This window comes from Hibiscus syriacus, unplaced genomic scaffold (genome assembly GCF_006381635.1).
Source record: "Hibiscus syriacus cultivar Baekdansim isolate YM2019G1 unplaced genomic scaffold, ASM638163v2 tig00110109_pilon, whole genome shotgun sequence".
Taxonomy (NCBI): Eukaryota; Viridiplantae; Streptophyta; class Magnoliopsida; order Malvales; family Malvaceae; genus Hibiscus; species Hibiscus syriacus.
Genome location: NW_024062593.1, coordinates 713,599 through 736,395, shown reverse-complemented (window position 1 = coordinate 736,395; position 22,797 = coordinate 713,599). Strand labels below are relative to the sequence as shown.

General features: G+C 31.8%; 3 protein-coding genes and 1 pseudogene across 3 annotated transcripts; 2 read left to right on the top strand and 2 right to left on the bottom strand.

The window, feature by feature from the left end:
* Window positions 1-1,960: 1,960 nt before the first annotated feature.
* On the bottom strand, window positions 1,961-2,941 carry LOC120214932 (protein IRX15-LIKE-like). Its single transcript, XM_039212734.1, has one exon. It carries the CDS (start codon window positions 2,906-2,908, stop codon window positions 1,961-1,963), a length of 948 nt encoding a protein of 315 aa, XP_039068665.1. The 5' UTR covers window positions 2,909-2,941.
* A 6,179-nt stretch (window positions 2,942-9,120) lies between these two features.
* LOC120215036 lies at window positions 9,121-10,535 on the top strand (annotated as a pseudogene).
* A 1,224-nt stretch (window positions 10,536-11,759) lies between these two features.
* Window positions 11,760-12,159, bottom strand: LOC120214832. Its single transcript, XM_039212633.1, has one exon. It carries the CDS (start codon window positions 12,104-12,106, stop codon window positions 11,900-11,902), a length of 207 nt encoding a protein of 68 aa, XP_039068564.1. The 5' UTR covers window positions 12,107-12,159; the 3' UTR covers window positions 11,760-11,899.
* An 8,392-nt stretch (window positions 12,160-20,551) lies between these two features.
* LOC120214930 (tubulin alpha-2 chain-like) lies at window positions 20,552-22,797 on the top strand. Its single transcript, XM_039212732.1, has 4 exons — window positions 20,552-20,770; window positions 21,195-21,429; window positions 21,509-21,879; window positions 21,956-22,797. The coding sequence occupies exons 1-4, from the start codon at window positions 20,678-20,680 to the stop codon at window positions 22,607-22,609; spliced, it is 1,353 nt and encodes a 450-aa protein (XP_039068663.1). The 5' UTR covers window positions 20,552-20,677; the 3' UTR covers window positions 22,610-22,797.

Sequence of the window (22,797 nt, the reverse complement as noted above, 5' to 3'; positions counted from 1 at the left end):
ATATATTATTAATTAAAAATATAAATAAAATATTTAAAACATATACCAGCACTCGGTTATGCTTGTCAAGTTTGGCAGTTGATTTTACAAGCTTGCAGGCATGATAGATCTCACAATGGTTGGATGGACTTAATTAATTGATTGCAAAAGGTTTGTAAAGGAGTCTTTGCATGCTACTATCACTCAGTTAGCTTGGTGTGCGCTTAACTACTATATTTGACAGGAGAGGAAAAATAGGCATCACGGGAGTGAAGAACGCCAGATCAATGTTATTTTTTTCTCAGATTAAGAATGATACTCGTCTAAGGCTTGTTGGAAGTAGGAAGATTTCTAATTCTAATTCTAGTTTAGTTGCTGATTGGGGCTTTTAATTTTAAAATTTGTTTTTGTTGATTGTTTTGTTCTTTGATTTTTTGATTGGTTTATTTGTGCTTGAGATTTTTTTTAGATGAATAAATGAATTTTATTTAAATACATATATATATTAATTTAAAATTTTTAAGAAAGACGACTACATTCATCCGCATCCTTTAGTCAATCGAACAATTATTTTTTAAATATAATTTAGTTATAGAACATTTCGTATGAATAACACAAATGACATAAATTGTAAGATAAAGTATACAAATGATCCCTAATTATAAGGTGTTATTTTGTTCAGTGTTTTGATTATAAAAAGTTATAAAATAGTCTTTCGACTATATGATTTTTAGTCACTCAATTATTAAAAGTTACAAAATAATCATCCAATTATTGATATGTTTCAAACTCTTCTTTTTTTAATTCAAAATTTGATGACAGTCTGAACTTGAAGTTAACCTGTTGACTGGAATATAATAGTCGTTTGAGATTTTTGGATCATATTTTATCATATCACAGTTAGTAGTTTAACGTCCGCTCACAATACTGTCGATTTTTAAATAGAAAATGACGAATTTAGAACATATAAATAGTAAGAATAATCATTTTATTCAACAAAACATTACTCTATGATCAAAGAACCATTTTATAGTCTTTAATAATTGACAATAATCTATAATCATACATCATTTGTATACCTTGCAATAAATTTGTAATGAACCATGTTTTATTGCCACACACCGACACCACCGCTTTTGCTTTCAATCTTCTGCCGCAACCTACGTCTTTTAATCACGTGAACCACGTGACCTCCCTGGTAAAAGAATAAAGCCGTAGCCCATATCCGATGGCATTCTGTCAGTAGCCGCAAAAGCTCCGGTAAGATTCTTATCAGCACGCGCCTCTCAGCCAATTGTTTTAAGCGTCGCCGGGCCATACAAACCTGTTGCGCGTACCGCTCCCCACATTCGTAAAAAGCTTAAAATTTTGTACCCAATGTGGTTGTGCTAATCTCTCATCCGGGTTTCTCACCACATCTTCCCCCAAGTAATGCTATCCTCATTCCTCCCACCGGCCACCACCGACGTTAAGCCTACGACTATTCTCCCCCCCCCTACATTTACTTGAAAATTTAAGCAAACTTAGACCACTAAAGGTCGAGTGAAAAAAATATTCCAAAAGTTGGATGAGAAAATTATTTTTTTAAGTTAAATAACCAAAACATAAATAAAATGAATATTTAGTAACTTAATCTTTAGATATTAATAAAGTTTTCAATAAATAAATAATTTATAAATATCCAAACTTATTATTTATCTTCATGAGTCAAAACCATGTCATTAAAAAAACTTTTTAAAACAATTTCAAATTTGATTCATTTTTTCTTTTACTTTCCACTGTTTTTCTCACTGATTGCATTTCAAAATTAGGAAGCAAATTTTAAAATTTAATAATTTTCATTTATCTTTCCCACCTTTTCTGAGATAGCAAACAGAACTAGTTCATCACATCTGTAAACATTTATATATTATACAAATATTATGAGATGTGCAAATGATAATATTTGCAAAATTAAAATCAAATGTAATCGAAATGTTTTTCAGTCATCACGTTGTCCGGATAATAATGAAGCAGATAAAGGCGACGATGATATCGGATTTTTACAAAACTGAGGCTTCTTACCGTCAATGGGTTCTGTTTTAAGGACAAAATGTCCCAGAGAATCCACGGTTTCCACCAAATTTTCGTCGCACAAAAACTCGTCGCTAAAAATGCTTTCAACGTCCCTCTCGAATTCATGCACGAAAACATGGGTTTTCCCTCCTTTTTTCCTGCTCCTCGCCATCACCGCCGCCGTGAAAATCGGAGCCATCCTCCCCGGAGCATCTGGGAAGTAGCCACGTGGACCGTCGATCAAGATTACATCCCAGCTCAAATCGTAAATATGGTTCGGCATATCGTTGATCGCCAGCTTACAATCGGAAAACAGGAGATTCTGCACCGGCTTGCACTCGTCGCCGATGTGGGATTTGGCCAAAGACAACAAATCCGACATCTTCTTCACTTTGGTAGTGTACTGAACATCGTACGCTTCGATTTCGGGGTAGCTGCGCTCGAACGACGAGACCAAGTACTCGCTCTCGTCGAGAAAAACGGTGTGGCCGTGGATGTTGAGGGAGTGCCAGAGGAGTGGTTCATGAGTTATCCCAAAGACGAGGAAACGGCAAGGCGAGGAAGGGCAATTATGGAGAGTAGAAGCAATGAGGGAAAGTTCGGGAGACGACATGTGGTGGGTGGTGGCGTTGACGGTGGAAGCATAGTGGAGGAGCGCGGCGGTGACTGACGGATGTAAAGAGGAAGAGGCGGCGGTGGAAAGAGAATGGGTAGAGGGGCTGGAAATGGAGGTTGTGGTGAAAAGGGTTAGAGAGAAAGCTAAAGTGAAGAAAGTGACCAAAAAGAGGAAGAAGAGACGGTGGGGGGAAGCGACCGGTTTGTGGATCGATGGGTGGAGAAGAATCAGCTTCGTATTAGCGTTGCCGTTCTTCATTTTTCTTCTGGGTTTTGAGAAAAATTTCTTTGTGGTGGGATGTTTTTGAAGGGAAGAGGAAGAGGAATCACGGAGGAAATTGTGAGCCGAGCCAGACACGAAACTCGAAGGGGTTTACTGGGAGACAAAGGAAATAGTAGAAGAAAGAAACAATTGGTGTAATATTATTGGAGGAGATAAAAGGAAGAGGTGGTGGTGGAGGCGGAGATCGTGGCTGTGGTTTAAAACACTGGGAACAGTGGTGGTTGTCGATGATGTTTGTTTCTCCGTTGGATTAAGTACTAATTATGGTTTAAAAAAGTTCACAGGAGATTTCTAGTACACTTAATTTAACTTATAGTGACAATAAAATTTACTATAACTATGTATTTAGTCGTCCATTTATTATTATGATTTTGTTTAGTCACTTAATTGTTTTTTAAATCATTCTTAATGTTACTCTTTGATCATCTGTAGTTAAAAAATAAACGTAGTAGTTGACGTTGTATTTTTTTTATTTTTTTCAATAATAATATGATATTATTTTATTTTTGTATGTTAACATCACCGTTACTTTTTTAGCATTCGACAAAAACATAACATTAAGTGTGATTTTAAAAAATATAATTTGATAACTTAAAGAAAATTCAAAAATAAATGTGACTAAATACGTAATTGACCTTAAAATTTAAAGTGAATGACTGATATAAGGACAAAGTTTATAAAATTTAAAGAGATAATTAAAATAAAATTCAATGCAAGTGATTAATAAATTAAGATGAAATCTTATAGGACTGATTAAAATACAAATGGTGATTAATGATAGGGACCAAATTTTATTTTTTTTATTTTTTGTGACCGAAATGAAAATTATGAAAGTTCGACGATGAATTGTATAATTTATTCTAAATTAGAAATAGTTTAATTTGAGCGTAACAATAAAAACTTGTAGAGGTGTAAATAAGCTTGGCTTGAAAGAATAAGGATGACTTTGTATTCGTTTTTCTTTTAAGGTGTTAACGTTCGATTCGTATTTATTTAAAATTTTAATATTGTGTTCATGTTCGATTTGTTTAGCGTTCATGAACAAGTTCCTTTATTGTTTATGAAAATATTCTTTTATAAGTTCACCTACATGTTGATTTAGTTTTCGCAAATATGTTTTCAAAATTGATGAAATTACACTACTAATCATTAGGCTTCACATTTTAAACTCTTAAGTTCACTTTGTGATCTATTTAGTACATACTTTTACCAATATTTAAAATCTAAAATGAATAAAATGAAAATGAGAACCAGGTAAACGAGTTTATAAATAAATTTGTTCGTGAATATAATTGCTAGCGGATGATGGAACAATAAGCAATGGTGAATCTAAAAATATTTTTAAGAGTCGACACAAATATGTTAATAACATAAAAATTTTGAATGGAGTAGGCACAAACAAGTTTATAAGATGAACACAATCAGTAAAATAATTAACTAATAAAAATATCAAATTTTAAAATAAAATACATATCTACCCTCAAATACTTGTAGATCCGCGACTTACGATGATAAGTAAGGAAAAGTATGCATATGACGTACATGAGATTCTTGTTTTTTTTTTAAATTGATAATGGAACTTGCTCCTTTTAGGGATATATATTTTTTAATTTGGTTTACTTATTGCCTATCATATGCTGCTTATGGTCCTCATTATCATTCGTTTATGTTTACTATTATCATATTTTTTAATAGGTGATATAATGTGTTACACTTACAATGTACAAATTTATATATTATCGTTACATAAAATATAATCAAATAATTTAAAATATGATTTATGATACACAATTAAAACAATGAAAATTAATGATGATCAACACGAAATTATTAAGAATCAAATACGGTATTTTTGAGGATCCATAAGGATATTTTAGCAGAGAAGTTGGTCAATTAGGAGAAGTGACATGGTCGCTTTAAGGGTAGGTAGGGTCATGGACCTCTATTTAATTAAGTTATTTGTCGTAAATATATAATAAAAAAATTAATATAATTATATATTTGATTATATCAATGAAAAGGTGGAGTTAATGGTGGGCATTGATTACTTATTGAAAAGGATGTAGATTTCTCACCCTACACCATTTTAATTTCCAGTTAACTTTGTCTTTTGATCCAATAATATATTAAATAATTTAATATAGTATATAATAATAAATACACTTTATTATAACTTTATTTACTTTAAAGTGTAATTAAAATATACAAATGGTAAAAATTGAGTAATGGTGGGCTCCCAAGAGACCTAAAGTTCTCTCCTTTCCAAGTTCTAACCCCTAAATATAACCCCCAACCAACATGCAAAACGACTAAGGCACCTACACGAACCCACGGCGAGCTCCGACGCTACCCACCTCGGCGAGGGACCCAAACGGCCGAGAGGTAAGCACCCCCTCATCTCTCCCCTTTCTATTTTGCTCTTGAAACACCCATACACACAAGAAAGAAAACCCTTTATCATTAGGGTTTAACTCCAACCGTTAAATCCTTGTTAGATCCAACGGTGGAGATGAAGGGCGGCTGCAGCTGAGAAGGGGGAACTAGGGTTACCAAAATAACCACGTGGGCTTTGTAAACAAATGGGCTTGGTTTTGTATGGGTTAATTTAGTTTGTAATACAAATTAAAATAAATAAGTATATAGCTTGGGCTTTATTTGTGAATGGTAATTGGGTTTAAAATATATATTTTGCAAATAGCAATAATAATAATATAATAAAATAATAATTAATAATAATAATTACTAATAAGATAATAATAATAATAAATACTAATAATAATAATAATAGTGATTACAGGGAAAAAAGTTTGGTTTTTAGGTGGTTCAGATTTTGCCAAGTTTAAAGTTCATGGTTCTAAAAATGGTAAGTACACCAATAATATATTAAATGATTTAAAATACTTTTTTAGACAAAGTTATATGTGCATTATATCCAAAGAAAGCATCAAATGATTTAAAATATTATATAATAATAATTATATTTTTTTAACTATAGATATTCAATTTATTGATTGATTGTTTCGGAATCGAATTTTACAAAGACCCATCATAGAGGTGACTTTCACAGTCCAGTTTGCTTCATTCACAAACATCAAAATTCATTCTAATTGCGACTTTAATGGGCCATTTTGTCCGTAAAATAAACATAAATAAATAATTTTTACATATTTTTTAATCACATCAAATTGTTCTCAAATAGGGATGGTAAAAAAATCCGAACCCGATGGGAAAATCGAAAACCGAATTAAACGGGAACGGAGAAAACCGTTTATGCTAAACGGGGATGGGGACGGGTTTGGTAATCCCCGCCCGATAAATATTAAAAATAATTATTATATATATATATAATATTAATAAATTTAAATTAAATTAAAAATATATATATAATATTTATATATTTAATTTAAATATATATATACCCGACCCGATACCCGTTTAAATAACCGTTTATACTAAACGGGGCCCGTTTCCCTACGATTTTCCCCGATTATCCGATGGGGATCCCGTTTAAATCCCCGCGATTTTTTAAGCGGGAACATGTATGTGTTTTTTAAACAGGGACGGGGGGACCAATACCCAGCCCGTTGCCATCCCTACTCTCAAATTTGTTTCATTATATTAACTTATCTTTTGATCGACATTGATTGTTACAATGTTGATGTGACAGTTAATGATATTGGTGTGGTGACTCACTATACCGATGTGCCAATCCACATATGAATATTGACATGGTAAATGTACTGAATTGATTATTGACTGAATTCGGTGATATAATTAATTTTAATTGAAAAATTGAAGACATAATTTTTTAAAAAAATTAAAATTTTTTAAAATATCATAAAATGTAAAGCAATTAACATATTAAAAATACAAAAACACTATAGAGAATTCAAAATATCAATTAAATATTACAAAATTAAAGAATAAAAAATAAATCGATAATTATAAATATAAAAAATTGACTATTTTAATCAAAAAAATCTTCGACTACTATCGTTAATATGAATAATTTATATTTGTGAGAATCAATTTAACTTTCTATATTAAATATTAATGAGCAACAATTTGATTTTTTTATATTTATAGTATATCATTTTATAACATTAATTAAATATTAAATAAATTCTCAGGTTTTAAATAAAATTAATTACGCTCTCAAATTCAATTAAAAAAATAAATTATGTTATCAAAATCAACTAAAACAATTAATTCAATATAGATGTTATATCATCGTTCATACGCAAACTATTTTGTCAATATTATATATATCAGTACCGTAAAGATGATCATAGCATCACAACAGTTAATCAATATTAAAAAATTGAATTGATTCAATTATATAATATAGAAATGATACAAATGAAAAATATTGACAAAAGTAATTTGGGTTTACTTCAATAAAATTGCAAATTTTCTCAATTTTTTCCTTTCTTTCGAATTCCATTTCCACCCAACTTCCCATCGTACAAAGAGAAATGACCATCCAGCTCAGTTGGTAGAGCACAAGGTTCTTAACCTTGAGGTCGTGAGATCGAGTCCCATGGAGGACATTTTATAATTTGGAGGTCTCTTACGGAAGCTGTTCTCAACCTGGTGTTGGGGGTAACCTACTATCTTACCTCCCCTTATCTATACATATGAAAAAAGGGACAGCCATTTCCAATCGTACAAAGGTGGTAAATGGAAAAAGGAAGTTCCGTAACGTGAGAGTAGAGATTATATATCTATAATAATACAATTAGGTACATATTTATTTAATAGGATGAAATATTACAACTTTTAAATAATATTTAATAATTTAAATATTGATATATAGAAAGTTGGGTTAAATAAAAGCAGTCATAAATCATAAAGTATTGCCCAAGTTTTTTTTTTATTTTTTTCATTTCCTTAATATATTAAACTATATTTAAAAATTTATCTAAAATAATGCGTATGTAGAGATTATATATCTATAATAATACAATTAGGTACATATTTATTTAATAGGATGAAATATTACAACTTTTAAATAATATTTAATAATCTAAATATTGATATATAGAAAGTTGGGTTAAATAAAAGCAGTCATAAATCATAAAGTATTGCCCAAGTTTTTTTTAATTTTTTTCATTTCCTTAATATATTAAACTATATTTAAAATTTATCTAAAATAATGCGTATGTATTTGACCCCTCAGCAGGCTAAATGCATTTGTCCTTAGATGGTAACAGTTTTGATATTGGTCACTGACTGTCAGTATTTATTATTTTATTTTATTTTTTATATCGCATATGTGATTTTCTCTTTTTTACTTTCTAATAATTTTATCTTTATGACACGTTTTCGTCAGCTTTTTAATATGTTTCATTCTTTTTTAACAGTTGTTTAGCTAATCTCATCGTTTAATTTTCTTAGAGTTAGATTGAACATGGCATCAACGTATTAAGATGACACATATTTATTACCCTATTGATTTACCCTGCTTTGGACCATCGGATGAATTTAGATATGCAGTTTGCGTTCGGAGATAATTTTCTCACTGCGTTAAACTTTGATTCGCGATTATCAGTGGTATTTCAATATCTTAATCCTATGTCATGGCTCGTTTGCCGATACAATCATATCTATTCACATTTTTATTTTGTTTGAGTTTTCTTGGATGTTTTTTTTTTAACTTTTTCACTGTATGACTCTTATATGATCTTAAGTGACTAGCTTCATATCAATAATTATAGGAAATATTCTAATTATGTGTTTAGTTTACACTTATAGTTATAATCATCATTGTAATTTTATTTTATTTTTAATAAAACTAGTGACTTCTATTTACATAAAAGAGTTATGTTAAATATGTTATTTTTTAATTAATATTGATGAAATTTAATTTAAATTAATCAATAGTAAGATATAAATAATATATATATATATATATATATATATATATATTGGAGCGTTATAAAACAGGCAGTAGAATAATGCCGTTCAAACAATGGAGTACCAAAAGGCTTAAAACAGTTTAAATAGTAGAATAATGTCTACTTTGGTAAACACTGACTACACCTTTCTCTACATTCAAGATTGCTTGCCCATACCGATGTATATAGCTGCACTTTCTTGTGAAAAAACCAGCACCGCCGATTATATTTAGCTTCGAATCGAGTTAATTGTAACATACATCTCCAAACTAAAATACAACTCGGTGTGTCTCGTTTTCTTTGAACTGATGGACTCGTTATCCTCTCCGATTGAAATGTTTTTCTTCCCCTTTGTAGGAGGAGGCCATCAAATCCCCATGATCGACATGGCCAGGATGTTTGCAGCTCATGGTGCCAAATCCGTCGTCGTTTCGACTCCTAAACATGCTCTCTTTCCTTTCGAGAATCCATCCTCCGTGACCAACAATCCGGTCGTCGGATCTTCATCGAAATCCTCCAATTACCGGACGAAACTGACATATCCGACACCGGCATGACCGCGAGTCCCGTGACCGACACTTCAATGCTCCAAGAACCATTGGAAAAGCTGTTACTTCAACGCAAACCGGACTGCATAGTCCAAGACATGTTCCACCATTGGGCTGCCGATGCTATTGACAAGCTCGAATTGGATATCCCGAGGATTGTGTTCAGCGGAAACGGCTGCTTTGCGACCTGTGTCGGAGAAAATATATGGAAATTCAAGTCTCACTGGATGGTCGATTCGAAATACGAGCCTTTCGTAGTGCCCGATCTCCCCAACCGGATCGAATTGACTCGACCTCAGCTTCCGGCATCTCCATTTGTAGAAGATAATATGCGGAAATCTATGAAGAATTGCTATGGGGTTGTGGTTAATAGCTTCTACGAACTGGAACCAGCTTATGTAGAACAATTCAAGAAACGGAACAAAGCGTGGATCGTAGGACCTGTATCACTGTACAACAGGAACACTGCTGATAAAGCCGAGAGAGGCAAAAAGGCCGCCATTGATGAAACAAGCATCCTCAGTTGGCTTGATTCTAAAGCATCAAATTCTGTTCTTTATATCAGCTTTGGAAGCTCTCCCCGTTTAGCTCCACAACAGATACTCGAAATCGCATATGGCCTACAAGCTTCGAATCAACTATTTATCTGGGTAATTACAGACGTGTTCAAAGGTGAAGGAACTCAGTTTTTTAGTGAGTTTGAAGAGAAGATGAAAGAATCGAAACAGGGTCTGATCATCAATGGATGGGCACCGCAGTTGTTGATCCTCAGTCGGCGGTTTCATGACGCAATGCTGGTGGAATTCGACTTTAGAATGCGTGTGTTGCGGCGTGCCGATGATCACATGGCCGATGTCTGCGGATCAGTTCTTTAACGAGAAGCTGGTGACTGATGTGTTGAAGACTGGTGTCAAAGTGGGGAGTTTGGATTGGCTTTTGTGGACCATGGAGCCTCAGGCATCGGTTGGGAGAGACATGGTGGAGGCGGTGGTGAACCGGTTGATGGATGGCGGAGAAGAGGCTGTGGAGATGATAAACAAAGCGAGACAGATTGGAGTGATAGCTAAGAAAGCTGTTGAAGAAGGTGGATCATCGTATGAGAATGCTATTGCCTTGATTAAGGATCTCGAGGATCGACGTAATTCGGACCGGGACTGATGTTTTATATATCGGAATCGTGATCGAACTCTTTTCGGAATCCTTGGCACGATAATCTAAGTTGTATGTCGTCGGTTATGAATAAATGGTCGACATTAAACATGTAGGCTACGTTTCTCTTATAGAGCTATGTAGCGTTCTTTTCTTTTCAAAAGCCCAGCATTACCCAAAAGCTAACCAACGGCCACCAGCCCCTCCCTTTTCTCGAGTTGGATCTCCGACCCGCTAATTTTTACATGTTCATGAGTTGAGCCACGAGCCACAATATCCACCCGACGTCCGAGTTTCTTATTTTCATTTTATATAACATATTGATTTTTTTTATTCAAACATATTCTTTATATTATAAATATAAAATAATCTCTCCACAAAATTATAATAAAAAAATAATATCAATTATTAAGAATTCGACCAATTGCTCGAACGTCTGATCAGAAGGAGATGAACAATAATTAATATTGACCAAATTAAAACCTAAAAATTGAAAGGAAACAGCTACTGTCATTCAACAGCATTCATTACTCAACTATATAATATTGGACTTGGACCATCTAGTATCTACTGCATCTTTAATTAACGGTTGTGATGCATTCTCCAAGTCAAACACATTGCCAAAGTCAACAATTCCCACAACGACATTTCCTATCCAATATTTTAAAAACAATTTGTTTTTTTTTAATATATTATAAATGAAATATAATCTCAAGGATAATTTTTCAAATGCAAGAAAAAAATTCTATTTTTTAATTTAATTCAATAAGATTTATTTGTTTCAAATAAAATCTGAGTTTTGATCTGTCGATTTTTTTAAAATTTGGTCAAATCAATTCAAATTTAATAAGAACTTATCTACCTTACCTTTAGATAATTACAAAAATCATTTAAAGTATAGAAATATTATTAATTAAATTTTGATTGAGAATAGATAAAAAGTTAACATATAAAATAGTAGAACTAAAGCAAGATTTATTTTATTTTTATATTATGAAATTGAAGAAGTTAATAGACCATGGGAGAGACTCTTGCTCTCGGAGTCTCAGAAAATTTTAGCCAAATAGTATTTTAGATTAAACATCCAATAAATTTCTATTATTTTGATCTTAAATAGATTATCATTCTTAATATTTTATTTTAACTTTGTCTTGAACATATAATGAGTTCTCTTAAAAATATGATAAAAAAAAACGAACATGAGAGATAAAAAGATATATTATATTTGATCGAATTCATGTATTGGGAAATCAGGACGTATAAGATTGATAGAAAACTAGAAAAGAAGAAAACCTAAAACATTTCTAAAAATGAAAATGAAAATGAAAATGAAAATGCATCTACGGAAGATAACGGGGAAAAGAAGAGGAGGTTCATGAAACGGTACGTTTTCCGGGGCGATCGGCGGCCTCGAGAGTTCGATCGATGAGCTGTCGTGCTTTCCTGCTACGGATCTCCACCTTGATGCTGGAGCTTTTGTCCATCTTAATGTACGGCTTGTTACTACTCTTCTTCGATTTCTTCAACGCCCTCACTTTCGATTTTATCGTCGCCACTAAGCTTTCCAACTGGTTCGCCATTCTCCGATAAACAACCCAAAGGAATTGATTCCCAATCTTATTTGCTCTCCAAGTCCAGATTTTGTGATTTGTGAAGCTTTAACGAGTATTTTCCGTTTTATGGAGATTACTGTTGCGAAATTGGGCTTGCTTTTTAATGTATTTACGAGGGTGCCATTAACAGAGTTTTTCTGACTTTTTATTGTAACAATTAGGTTAATGTACATAAAAGGTACCTATGTGATATTTTGTTTAGTACATTGAGTATTAAAAGACATAAAATGATCATTGATTATTTATGTATTCTAAATTTATCTTTTTACGTTAAATTTTGATAATTAAAGTAAAAGAATTTTATTTTTTTAAAGAAGTGGAAGGATGAAATATAAAATTAAACCAAAAATTGATTTTGTAATTTGCGTTTGGGCGGTATTATTTTATAGGGGTATTCAAACAGTTAATTCAGTCATCGATCGAATCAAATTAATCATAACTGAATTAATCAAATTTTTTTCTTTAATCGTTAACCGAACCAAAATTTATTTAAAAATTATTAACCGAACTGAATAAATTTTGGTTAATTCAGTCAATTTTCGAATTATCCGATTTTTTTAAATTTTTCTAATTTATATAACAATTGAATAATTTTTAATTCAAAAAACAATTTAAAATTAATTTAAATAATCTCTAGATATTTTTAATTAATATTGATTTAGGTTTAAAAGTTATTGAATCTTAAATTATTAATTGAGTTTTAAATGGTTTTGGTGAGCCTATATGTTATATATAATATATTTAAAATTTAAAATTTAATTTCGATTAATTAACCTATTTTGAATTGAATTGAATTAACTGTCAACCGGATTCTAAAAAAAATATTAACTGTTTTCTGACCAAACTAATTCGATAATCAATTGAATTAATCAAATTAATTTAATTCGGCCTGTTAATTCAGTTAAAAAAAATGAACACCCCTATTATTTCATAGAAAACCGTCATCGTCGCACGTCCTGGGACGCTTTGAGTAAAAGAATGTGCACGCAGTAGCTGACAAATATATAATATTTTTTTAATTTAAAATTATTAGAATTCATCAATGCGTTTAATTTAATCAATGTCTTGTGTAAATTATTAGAATTCATTAATAAATTTGTCGAATGCGATTAAAGTCAATTGTTATAAAATATAAATAATAACTTTGATATTTAAAATATATCCAGGCAAATTGGTATAAATATACATATATATATATAGTATATATAGTTAAATCAAATTTACGTTTGGTGATAAACTCGAACCACAAACAATTATTAATATGGTTTTTTATATATTATCCAAATTATCTGAACTCCTTCATGCACTTAAATTGGAATATATTATATATTTAAATATATTAATTAAATTATATACACCCTATAAAAGGTGCTGATATTAATTGAATTAAATTCAATCAACATTATTAATATATCTTTTAATTTACGCTTGAATCAATTATGCAAAAGATTTAAAACTATTCCGGAAAACCAAAAAGTTTAAACAAAACGTTTATTAATTAAAAAGTAATCATCCATAGGTATCCGAAAAGGACAATTCTAAAGTTAAAATAACACAGAAACAAGTAATTCAAAGGCCCCTATTGTAGACTTTAAGAGATGGATTAGGGCACAATTTTCGTGGTGGATGGGTGTATTAGGGTGGTTGGGTACCATTTAAATATTTACCATTTGTATTCAATTACTGTGGTAAGTGAGAGAGCCTATATTTTAGATTATAGATGGAAAGGGCATCTATCCATCAATTAATTAGGTTAGTGATAATAAGATTATTTCGTTGGTAATCGATTGTTTAACCGATATTTACAATGGTATATCAACTGTATGATTATGATGATTATTTGTAGACTAATCAAACTATAAAATTCTGGTGGACAGACCTTAGATTCCGTTCTATTAAGTCACGTGAGTCTATCATAGGTCTTATCATATATTATAGTTCACTACGAGTTTGTATTTGGAGGACATGAACTTTTAGGGGCTCCGATAAACGGAGAGTTCTATATGAAAACCAATAGTTGATGAAGTGTTGGTGGATCCAATGTGGTGGAGGTGGGAGGTTTATGAAGGTATAACAAATTCAAATCAAGAATTTAATGGAATCAAAAGTTAAAAAATAATACAAGAAATATAATCAATTATCAGTTGGTTTAAGGAGAAAAAACATTAGACACCTTAAATAAGTTCACATGTTAGAATCTTAGCATTATATTTAGTGAATACAATAAATTGATTTGAAAAATTTGTCACTATAATAAACTTTTATAATGTCTGTCTATATTGATCGATTAATAGATCAGATATAAATGGTTACAGTAAATGATAATTAATTTTTTTTTTCATTTTTATTTAAAAATATGATTGAAATCGAGTTTAAATATAATCAAGTTGTGATGCAATTTTAAAAACCTAAAAAAATCGTATTGTAAAAGAAACTCCGAGAGAATGGGGTAACATGTGCAAATGAAATGCATCAACCATCCATAATAGAAATGTCTTTAATTTTACCTTGCAATATAGTCTGATCTAAAACTCTATATTAAAGCTGAGTTCTCATATAGTTATATACAATCAATTAATTAAATAATATTATTTTTTTTAAAATTGTAAATACAAATAATTCCATATTTTTTTATTAAGATAACGTTATTTTATTCAAAAGCAAGGGCAATAATAGAATTGAGTTAATTATATATTTAATTTTTTTAACCAGATTAGATGTTTGAACTTAATTACCAGATCCAACTCTGTAAAAATTTTGGTCAAATTAATTATCATAATTTATTTTTTATTTAGATTGATTAAAATTTATAAATATACATTTAAACACAAAAAATCAATTTTAAGTACTAGTTTCAACCAAAAAAAATCAAATTTAAATGTCTCGTAATAAAAAAGTTTAGATACAAAATTGGTCATTGAAGTTAAATTCATAAATTTAAATATGAAATTAATTATCAAAATTGAGTTTAAGCATTTATCTTTAATACGGTAATAATAATAGAATTGAAGAAAAGTCAAAGACCTCCCCTGGTAGAAGTCGTAGAAAAGTCAAAGACCTCCCCTAGTAGAAGTCGTAAAGCTCATCTTCTTTTCCAAACCGTATATATATACTATAAGAGTGGGACAGACTAATGAGGGAGAAAGCAACACACATAAGAAAATAAAAAAGAAAATAGGGCTAGAGTCGTGCTACTGTAGTAACGCTATAAAAATAGAGATGCACGATAGATGTTCCAGTGCTGTGCTAAATGTAGGATGGCAAACGGGTACAGTTTCGTGGATTTCGTACCGCATCTACTCTAATTGGAGCGGGGATGGATATAATTTTAGCGGGTAGTGGACGGTTGTGGATTTATAAAGTGGTACCCGTCGTGGGTGGTGGGCGGGTAATGGGTTTGAGACATTACTCGCCCCGCATCCGCCCGCCCATCTAAATATCTATTAAATTTTGGACCATAATGAATTTAGGTGTAATTTTAGAGACTAATTTATAAATTTTAATATTGTATAATATATAACATATAATTTAATCAAATATTAAGGATATTTAGTCTTTAATATGGTCTTTAATTAGGGAAATATTCGGCTCTTTGATTAAACTCATAATTCCACTAACCACGTCACTTTCCATGTTCTTTAGCCCATATTGCCCATCCAAACATAAATTAGCCGTACTATAAGCATTAACATCAAAAGCAACAGTTTCCATGTTTAGCCCTTCAAAACTCATATTAGGCGCACTATGAGCATTAACATCGAAAGCAACTTAACAATCCAACTCTGCGACTACATGCTCCCTACAATATGTCTCCATAACATTCGTAGAGCTACTCCTCTGACAAATTGAAGCATGCGCTGCTACCCCATCACGAACTGTCTGGGAACCAACTCCAACATCCCATTAGTTTGCTGTCAGGCGAGTCTAGATGGGTATGTTACTAGTGGGTAGTGGGTGTGGGGATGGATTTGAAAATGTACCCGCGTGGGCGGGTGTGGATTTGAAAATTTGTACCCATCATGGGTGGTGGGCGACTGGTAGATTGAAAAATATTAGGTGGGTATGGGGATGGGGGAGAGGGTATCTGCACCCGACCCGTCCGTTTGCCATCCCTAGCTAAATGCATCTCCACTTTAAAGATCTCTGGGTTTGCAACGCTACATGTAGACGCTACAAAAATCTATTTTTTTATTAAATTATAAGATAAATAAAAATACATTGAAATTAAATAAATAATCATACTATTTTTTTTTGTAATTTTTCTGATTTTTTATATTTTTTATGCTTTTTTAAATTTACAAAATTAATATTATAATAATTAAATATTATAAATAAAGTAGAGTTGATGGAAATGTAGAAATAACGCTGGAGATGAATTATTGTTTAATCTCTAGAGTAAAGATATAAATGTTATAGAGTAGAGATGAGCGCGAGAGATGACTTTAGGAAACAAGTTATATATATATAACCATTTTTATAATAAAATAAATAAAGTCATTAACCATTTCTAAATTTATTAAAATATTAATAAATACTCAATCAACTAAATCAACTCATATTGATACAAGGATAAAACCGTGTAATATTTATGAGGGACTTTTGCCCACCTCATAAATTTTCGTCAAATGATATTTTAGGTCCCTAATATTTAAATATTGATTAAATTAAAATTTATTCTTCTAATTTTTAAATTTAAATCTTTATTATATACTTATTTTTTTGAAATTAAACAAATTAAACCCTTATGATATTTGATTTTAATTTCGTCCCTATATTAATACATAAGTACCCATTTTCAAGAGAAAATTTTTACACACAATCAATAACCAAATACTCGAGCTTAATAATTCCTAAGTTCTAAAATATATAATAAGATTTTAGGAATATGCACTAAGGCTCTTCAAAAATAAAATTGAGAGAAGGAACCATCATTAAGATCAAGGTTGTAGTAGTTGAGTGTTACAGTGAGATGTAGGGGTGAACAAAATTTTATTTAAAAATAATAATTTTTTGATTCGATTCTCCCTGAAAAAAGTTTTAAATTTCAGTTAAATTATAAAATAGGACTCGAATAAATCAATTTTTTTAGTAATTAGTGAATTGATTTTAAAGTTCGAGCCCCTCAACTCTGCATGATGTATGTATATCACTTGTGAATAAATATATATGTATATCATATATGATTATAGGCAACTTTTTAAATTATAATCGATTAGTATCAGAATATTATAATATTTACAATTAAATTTATATAGAAACTCAAACGAATCTACTCGATTAGACTCAAATTTTATAAACTCAAATAACTCAAAAAAATTTGACTTGACTTGATCGGATATTCACCCTTTCGTAAGATGTGAATCTATAATTCTTTTAATGAGGTCATAATAAAATCATAAATGTTTTGAGGTAAGAATGTATTTTATTTATTTAATAAATTCAAAAGATTTTTAAGGAACTACATAGCAATTTTCCCATTTTAACGCATCAAAGCCACTCACAGTTTACACTAGATCCGTAGTTCATCAATAGAGTGCTTAATGGTAGGGTGGCAGATACTAGATGGGGACCCAAACCTCCTCCATCACTAGCTCTTGCACATCATAGGGGCCATACGGGCCACCACAAGGGCTACACGAACCGAAAGAGTCCAAAACATACCAATTTCACCCCTTCGCTTCAAATCAAAGTTAGAAATTTTATTTGGACGAATTTTAAGATCACAATTTATAAAATTGTATTTAAAGGCAATATATTTATATTATAAATAGTATTTTTCTATAAAATGACTTATAAATAATATTTATAAAAGTTTTATAAATGATATTTATAATTTTTTTCTAAATAATATAAAATATATTATTAAATAAATTAAATTAATATCAGTTGTAGTTGATTTAGGTTAAAATTTTAATCAAATTTTAAGTTGATTCAATTATTTAGTGTTAGCCTTTCCTTCTTAAAAGTCTTTGGTTCAATTTTTTTTTTTTTGGATAAGCAGAAAATTTTATTATCCAAATACGAGTCAATACAAAATCCCATACTAAGAACAAAGAAAACTATACACAACAAAAATAATTAGCCTATACTCCAAGAGCGACAAAGAAGCATATTAAAATTATCAAGTCTATTGAGTTCTCTATTTCTAAGTTGAGCACCCACTATCTCTTTAATTGAATCAAGCAAATCTTTAACAGTTCGAGACTTTCTTTGGAAGATACGTCTATTCCTTTCCTCCCAAACCTTGTAAATGAAAGTACTCCAAGCAATTTTCATGATGGAGGTTAGGAGAGATTTACCTTTCCATGTTGAGGAAGCCCAGACAAGTTTGCTTTCCCATGACATATTAGGTAAAGACAAGTGAGATAACATTAAGATACCATTCCAAAGAGTAGTCACCATAGAACATTAAGCAAATAAATGGTTTATTGTTTCAAGAGCATCATTGCAAAGGATACAATAACCAGATTTGGTGATACCCATTCGTAGAAGTCTTTCCCTAGTAGGGAGTCGATCAAGGATTGCTAACCAAGTAATAATACTGAATTTAGGGATATGAAGAGGAAACCAAAGAAGTTTATGCCATGCAACTTTGTCATGCTTGAGTATAGTCTTTCCCCATATTAGTTTGGTATTCGTAACTCCTGCATTAAGAATGGGGAGAGCCTCATTTCTCAGCTTCAATAGTCTTTTGAAGGTATGACTTGTAGAAGCAGTCGGAGACATGTGACTAAAATCATTAGTCTTGATCACATAAGAAAGAGTCCATGCAACCCATAAAGAACCTTAACCAGCAAGGAGATAACGAATAAGTTGCATCATGCTGACTTTGTTCCACGTTTTCAAGTCTTTTAAGCCTAACCCTCCTTCAGATTTGGGTCTGCAGATTAAACACCAACTAACTCTTGCTCCAAAGGCTTATGTGTCAGAGCCTTTCCAAAGGTATCTTGAGCAAAGCTGATTAACTCTGTTGATAACAGATTGGGGGCAGCATGAACTGTCTACACCAAAAGTTTGCAATGTTTTGTAGGACTGTTTTAAAATAAAAATAATAATTTAACATTTTAATTAAAATAATTAAAAGTTAAATAATATAAAAATAATACATCATCTAAAGTATAATAATGTTAAACCGATATAAAAAAATCAATACATACTAACTTTTTATGTTTTCCGTCAAATTTTAAAGGTAAAAGGGTACGTGAAGCTCCTATTTAAAAAATAATCAATTTGACACTCATATTATTTTTTCTCTCAACATGACCATTCAACTAAAAAAAACCCAATATGACTCTTTAACTAACATTTTATGTCAATGACCAACGATTCCGTTAATTCATACTCAGTGCCTTCTATTTAATGTTGTTATAGATGGTTAAATTACATCATTCATCTCAATTTATTTACTTAACTTTTGAATTGCTCATATTTTAATCACCATGACTTATTTTATTCATATTATGTATGACATTTATTATTATTATTATTATTATTATTATTATTATTATTACTATATGATTAAAATAATATTAATTAAATTAAAATTTTCAAAACTGTATTTAAATCAAAAAATATTTCTCAAAACCATAAATAACAATCCCAATTAACATATTTTCTCTACATTTCATTTTTTGCTATTAGTGTCTTGTTTTTTTAATGTCAGGTTGATTTTTGTTGTTTTCTCGTCATTGAAGAGAAAAAAAGTAAAAAGTTAATCGGAGTTGTGATTTAAGGTTTTGAGGAATATTTTTTTTATTTAAATACAATTTTGAAATTTTAATTTAATTAATATTATTTTAATCATATATTAATATAATAATAATAATGACACATCATACATAAATATTAATAAAATAAGTAATGTTAATTAAAATAGGAGCAATTCAAAAGTTGAATGATTAAATTGAATTTTTTTAAAGTTTAATGACCAAAATAGGAAAGAGAAGATAGTTGAAAGATAAATAGTATAGTTTACCCATTTATGATAGCATTAAGCAAACGACATCCTTGACGTGCCCAATCAATAAGAAGTAACAAAATCATTTATCAAAGACGAAAAATGTTGGTCAAATAATCACATTAATTTTTTTTAATTAAAAATATCATATTAAAAAAATAATATGAGAGTCACTTTTTTTTTTTTTTAAGTGGGCATGGTATTCCCTTTTGCCAATTTTAAAATTTATTTTTTCAATAGAAAAGCAGTTTTGGTAAAAGGAACGTTTGCAACAACTCAATCCAATGGGCGGCAAAATTCAAAAACTTAAAAAAAAAACGGAAAATGCAAATAACCATGGTTGACAAAAGACCAATAAAATTCTACCACGTGATCATTTCTGCCCTAATTTAACCACACCCCTACCCTCAAGTATATGTAATTGTCCCACACGCTCCCCATATAAATACTCATATCTACTCCTTTATCATTCATCACATTTCAAATTCAAATTCTATCCGGAGGTGTCTTAATAAACGCCTTCGATTCAAATTCCACCTTCCTGTCTCCGTTGCTTTGTTTTCGAAAAATTTTAGACGAAAATGAGAGAGTGCATTTCAATCCACATAGGTCAGGCCGGTATCCAGGTCGGAAATTCCTGCTGGGAGCTTTACTGCCTCGAACATGGACTCCAGGTATCTCTCTTGCATCCTTTGACGCCCTTTTTGTTTTGATTACGATCTATATTTTTCGTTTCTCCGTGTAGATATAATGATATATTTAACTTCATTTTGTTCAGACCTGCTTAGATTGATTGTGTGCTTTTAGTTATTTGCTTGATTTTTCATTAGATCTGAGAATTTAAAGTCTTCGCTGTCATGTTTGGCTTTATTTTCTCTCGAATCTGGTACCGTGAGTGGTCAGAGCCGCTAAGATGATTGTTTGAATTCGTTTTCTCTCGGATCTGCCACTGTCAGTGACATTTTTTTGGCTTCTAATCTGGATTTTATTTTTGGAAACGTAAAGCATGTCTAGTGCTAAGTTTATCTCAGAACAATGCAAATTTTTTACTTGTTTGTTTATCTTTGAAATAACGAGCTGTTACGTGTCTATTAACAGCCTGATGGCCAGATGACAAGTGACAAGACTGTCGGAGGAGGCGACGATGCTTTTAACACCTTTTTCAGTGAAACTGGTGCCGGAAAGCATGTTCCTCGTGCTATCTTTGTTGATCTTGAGCCTACTGTTATTGATGAAGTGAGGACCGGAACTTACCGCCAGCTCTTCCATCCCGAGCAACTCATTAGCGGCAAGGAAGATGCAGCCAACAACTTTGCCCGCGGCCACTACACCAGTAAATTCTTAAAACCCTATTCCATCATTCTGTTAATCTGCTTTACAGGCACTAACAATAAGTGGTTTATTTGTTTCAGTTGGCAAGGAGATTGTTGACTTGTGTTTAGACCGTATCAGAAAACTTGCTGATAACTGCACTGGTCTTCAAGGGTTCCTTGTTTTCAGTGCTGTTGGTGGAGGCACTGGATCTGGTCTTGGTTCTCTCCTTCTGGAGCGTCTGTCTGTTGAATACGGCAAGAAATCTAAGCTGGGTTTCACAGTCTACCCATCTCCTCAAGTCTCGACTTCTGTTGTTGAGCCCTACAATAGTGTTCTCTCAACTCATTCTCTTTTGGAGCACACTGATGTCTCCGTACTTCTTGACAATGAGGCCATATATGACATTTGTAGGCGCTCTCTTGACATCGAGCGACCCACTTACACTAATCTTAACCGTCTTGTCTCTCAGGTATCATAAAATCCACAGCTGTTATGTTGTCTTTGTGTTAATGGTTTGGCTTAACATATATTTCCTTGTGATTCAGGTGATCTCCTCTTTGACTGCTTCACTAAGGTTCGATGGTGCATTGAACGTCGATGTAACAGAGTTCCAGACCAACTTGGTCCCCTACCCAAGAATCCACTTCATGCTTTCCTCTTATGCTCCAGTCATTTCTGCCGAGAAGGCTTTCCATGAACAACTATCAGTTGCTGAAATCACCAACAGTTCTTTTGAACCCTCTTCTATGATGGCCAAGTGTGATCCTCGTCATGGCAAGTACATGGCTTGCTGTTTGATGTACCGTGGTGATGTTGTGCCCAAAGATGTCAATGCTGCCGTTGCCACCATCAAGACCAAGCGCACCATTCAGTTTGTGGACTGGTGCCCCACCGGATTCAAGTGCGGCATCAACTACCAGCCACCCACCGTTGTTCCTGGTGGTGATCTTGCTAAGGTCCAGAGAGCTGTTTGCATGATATCCAACTCGACTAGTGTTGCTGAGGTGTTCTCCCGCATCGACCACAAGTTTGATCTCATGTACGCCAAGCGTGCTTTTGTTCACTGGTATGTTGGTGAGGGTATGGAGGAAGGCGAATTCTCGGAGGCCCGTGAGGACCTTGCTGCACTGGAAAAGGATTATGAGGAAGTTGGTGCTGAGTCAGCAGAGGGTGATGAGGAAAGCAATGATGAATACTAAACAATTAGGTTTGAGTAAGGGCTTGCTTTTGGCGACCCAGTGATTAGTTCTGTTATGTATGTTTTCGAGTATTGTGTCAACTTTGATTCTTCGAAGCTCATATAGTACCTATGCTGTTGTTTTACTCTGTTGAACGAAAATATGGAACGCAATAGATTTCATTTTATATAATGCCATTTTAGTCTCTA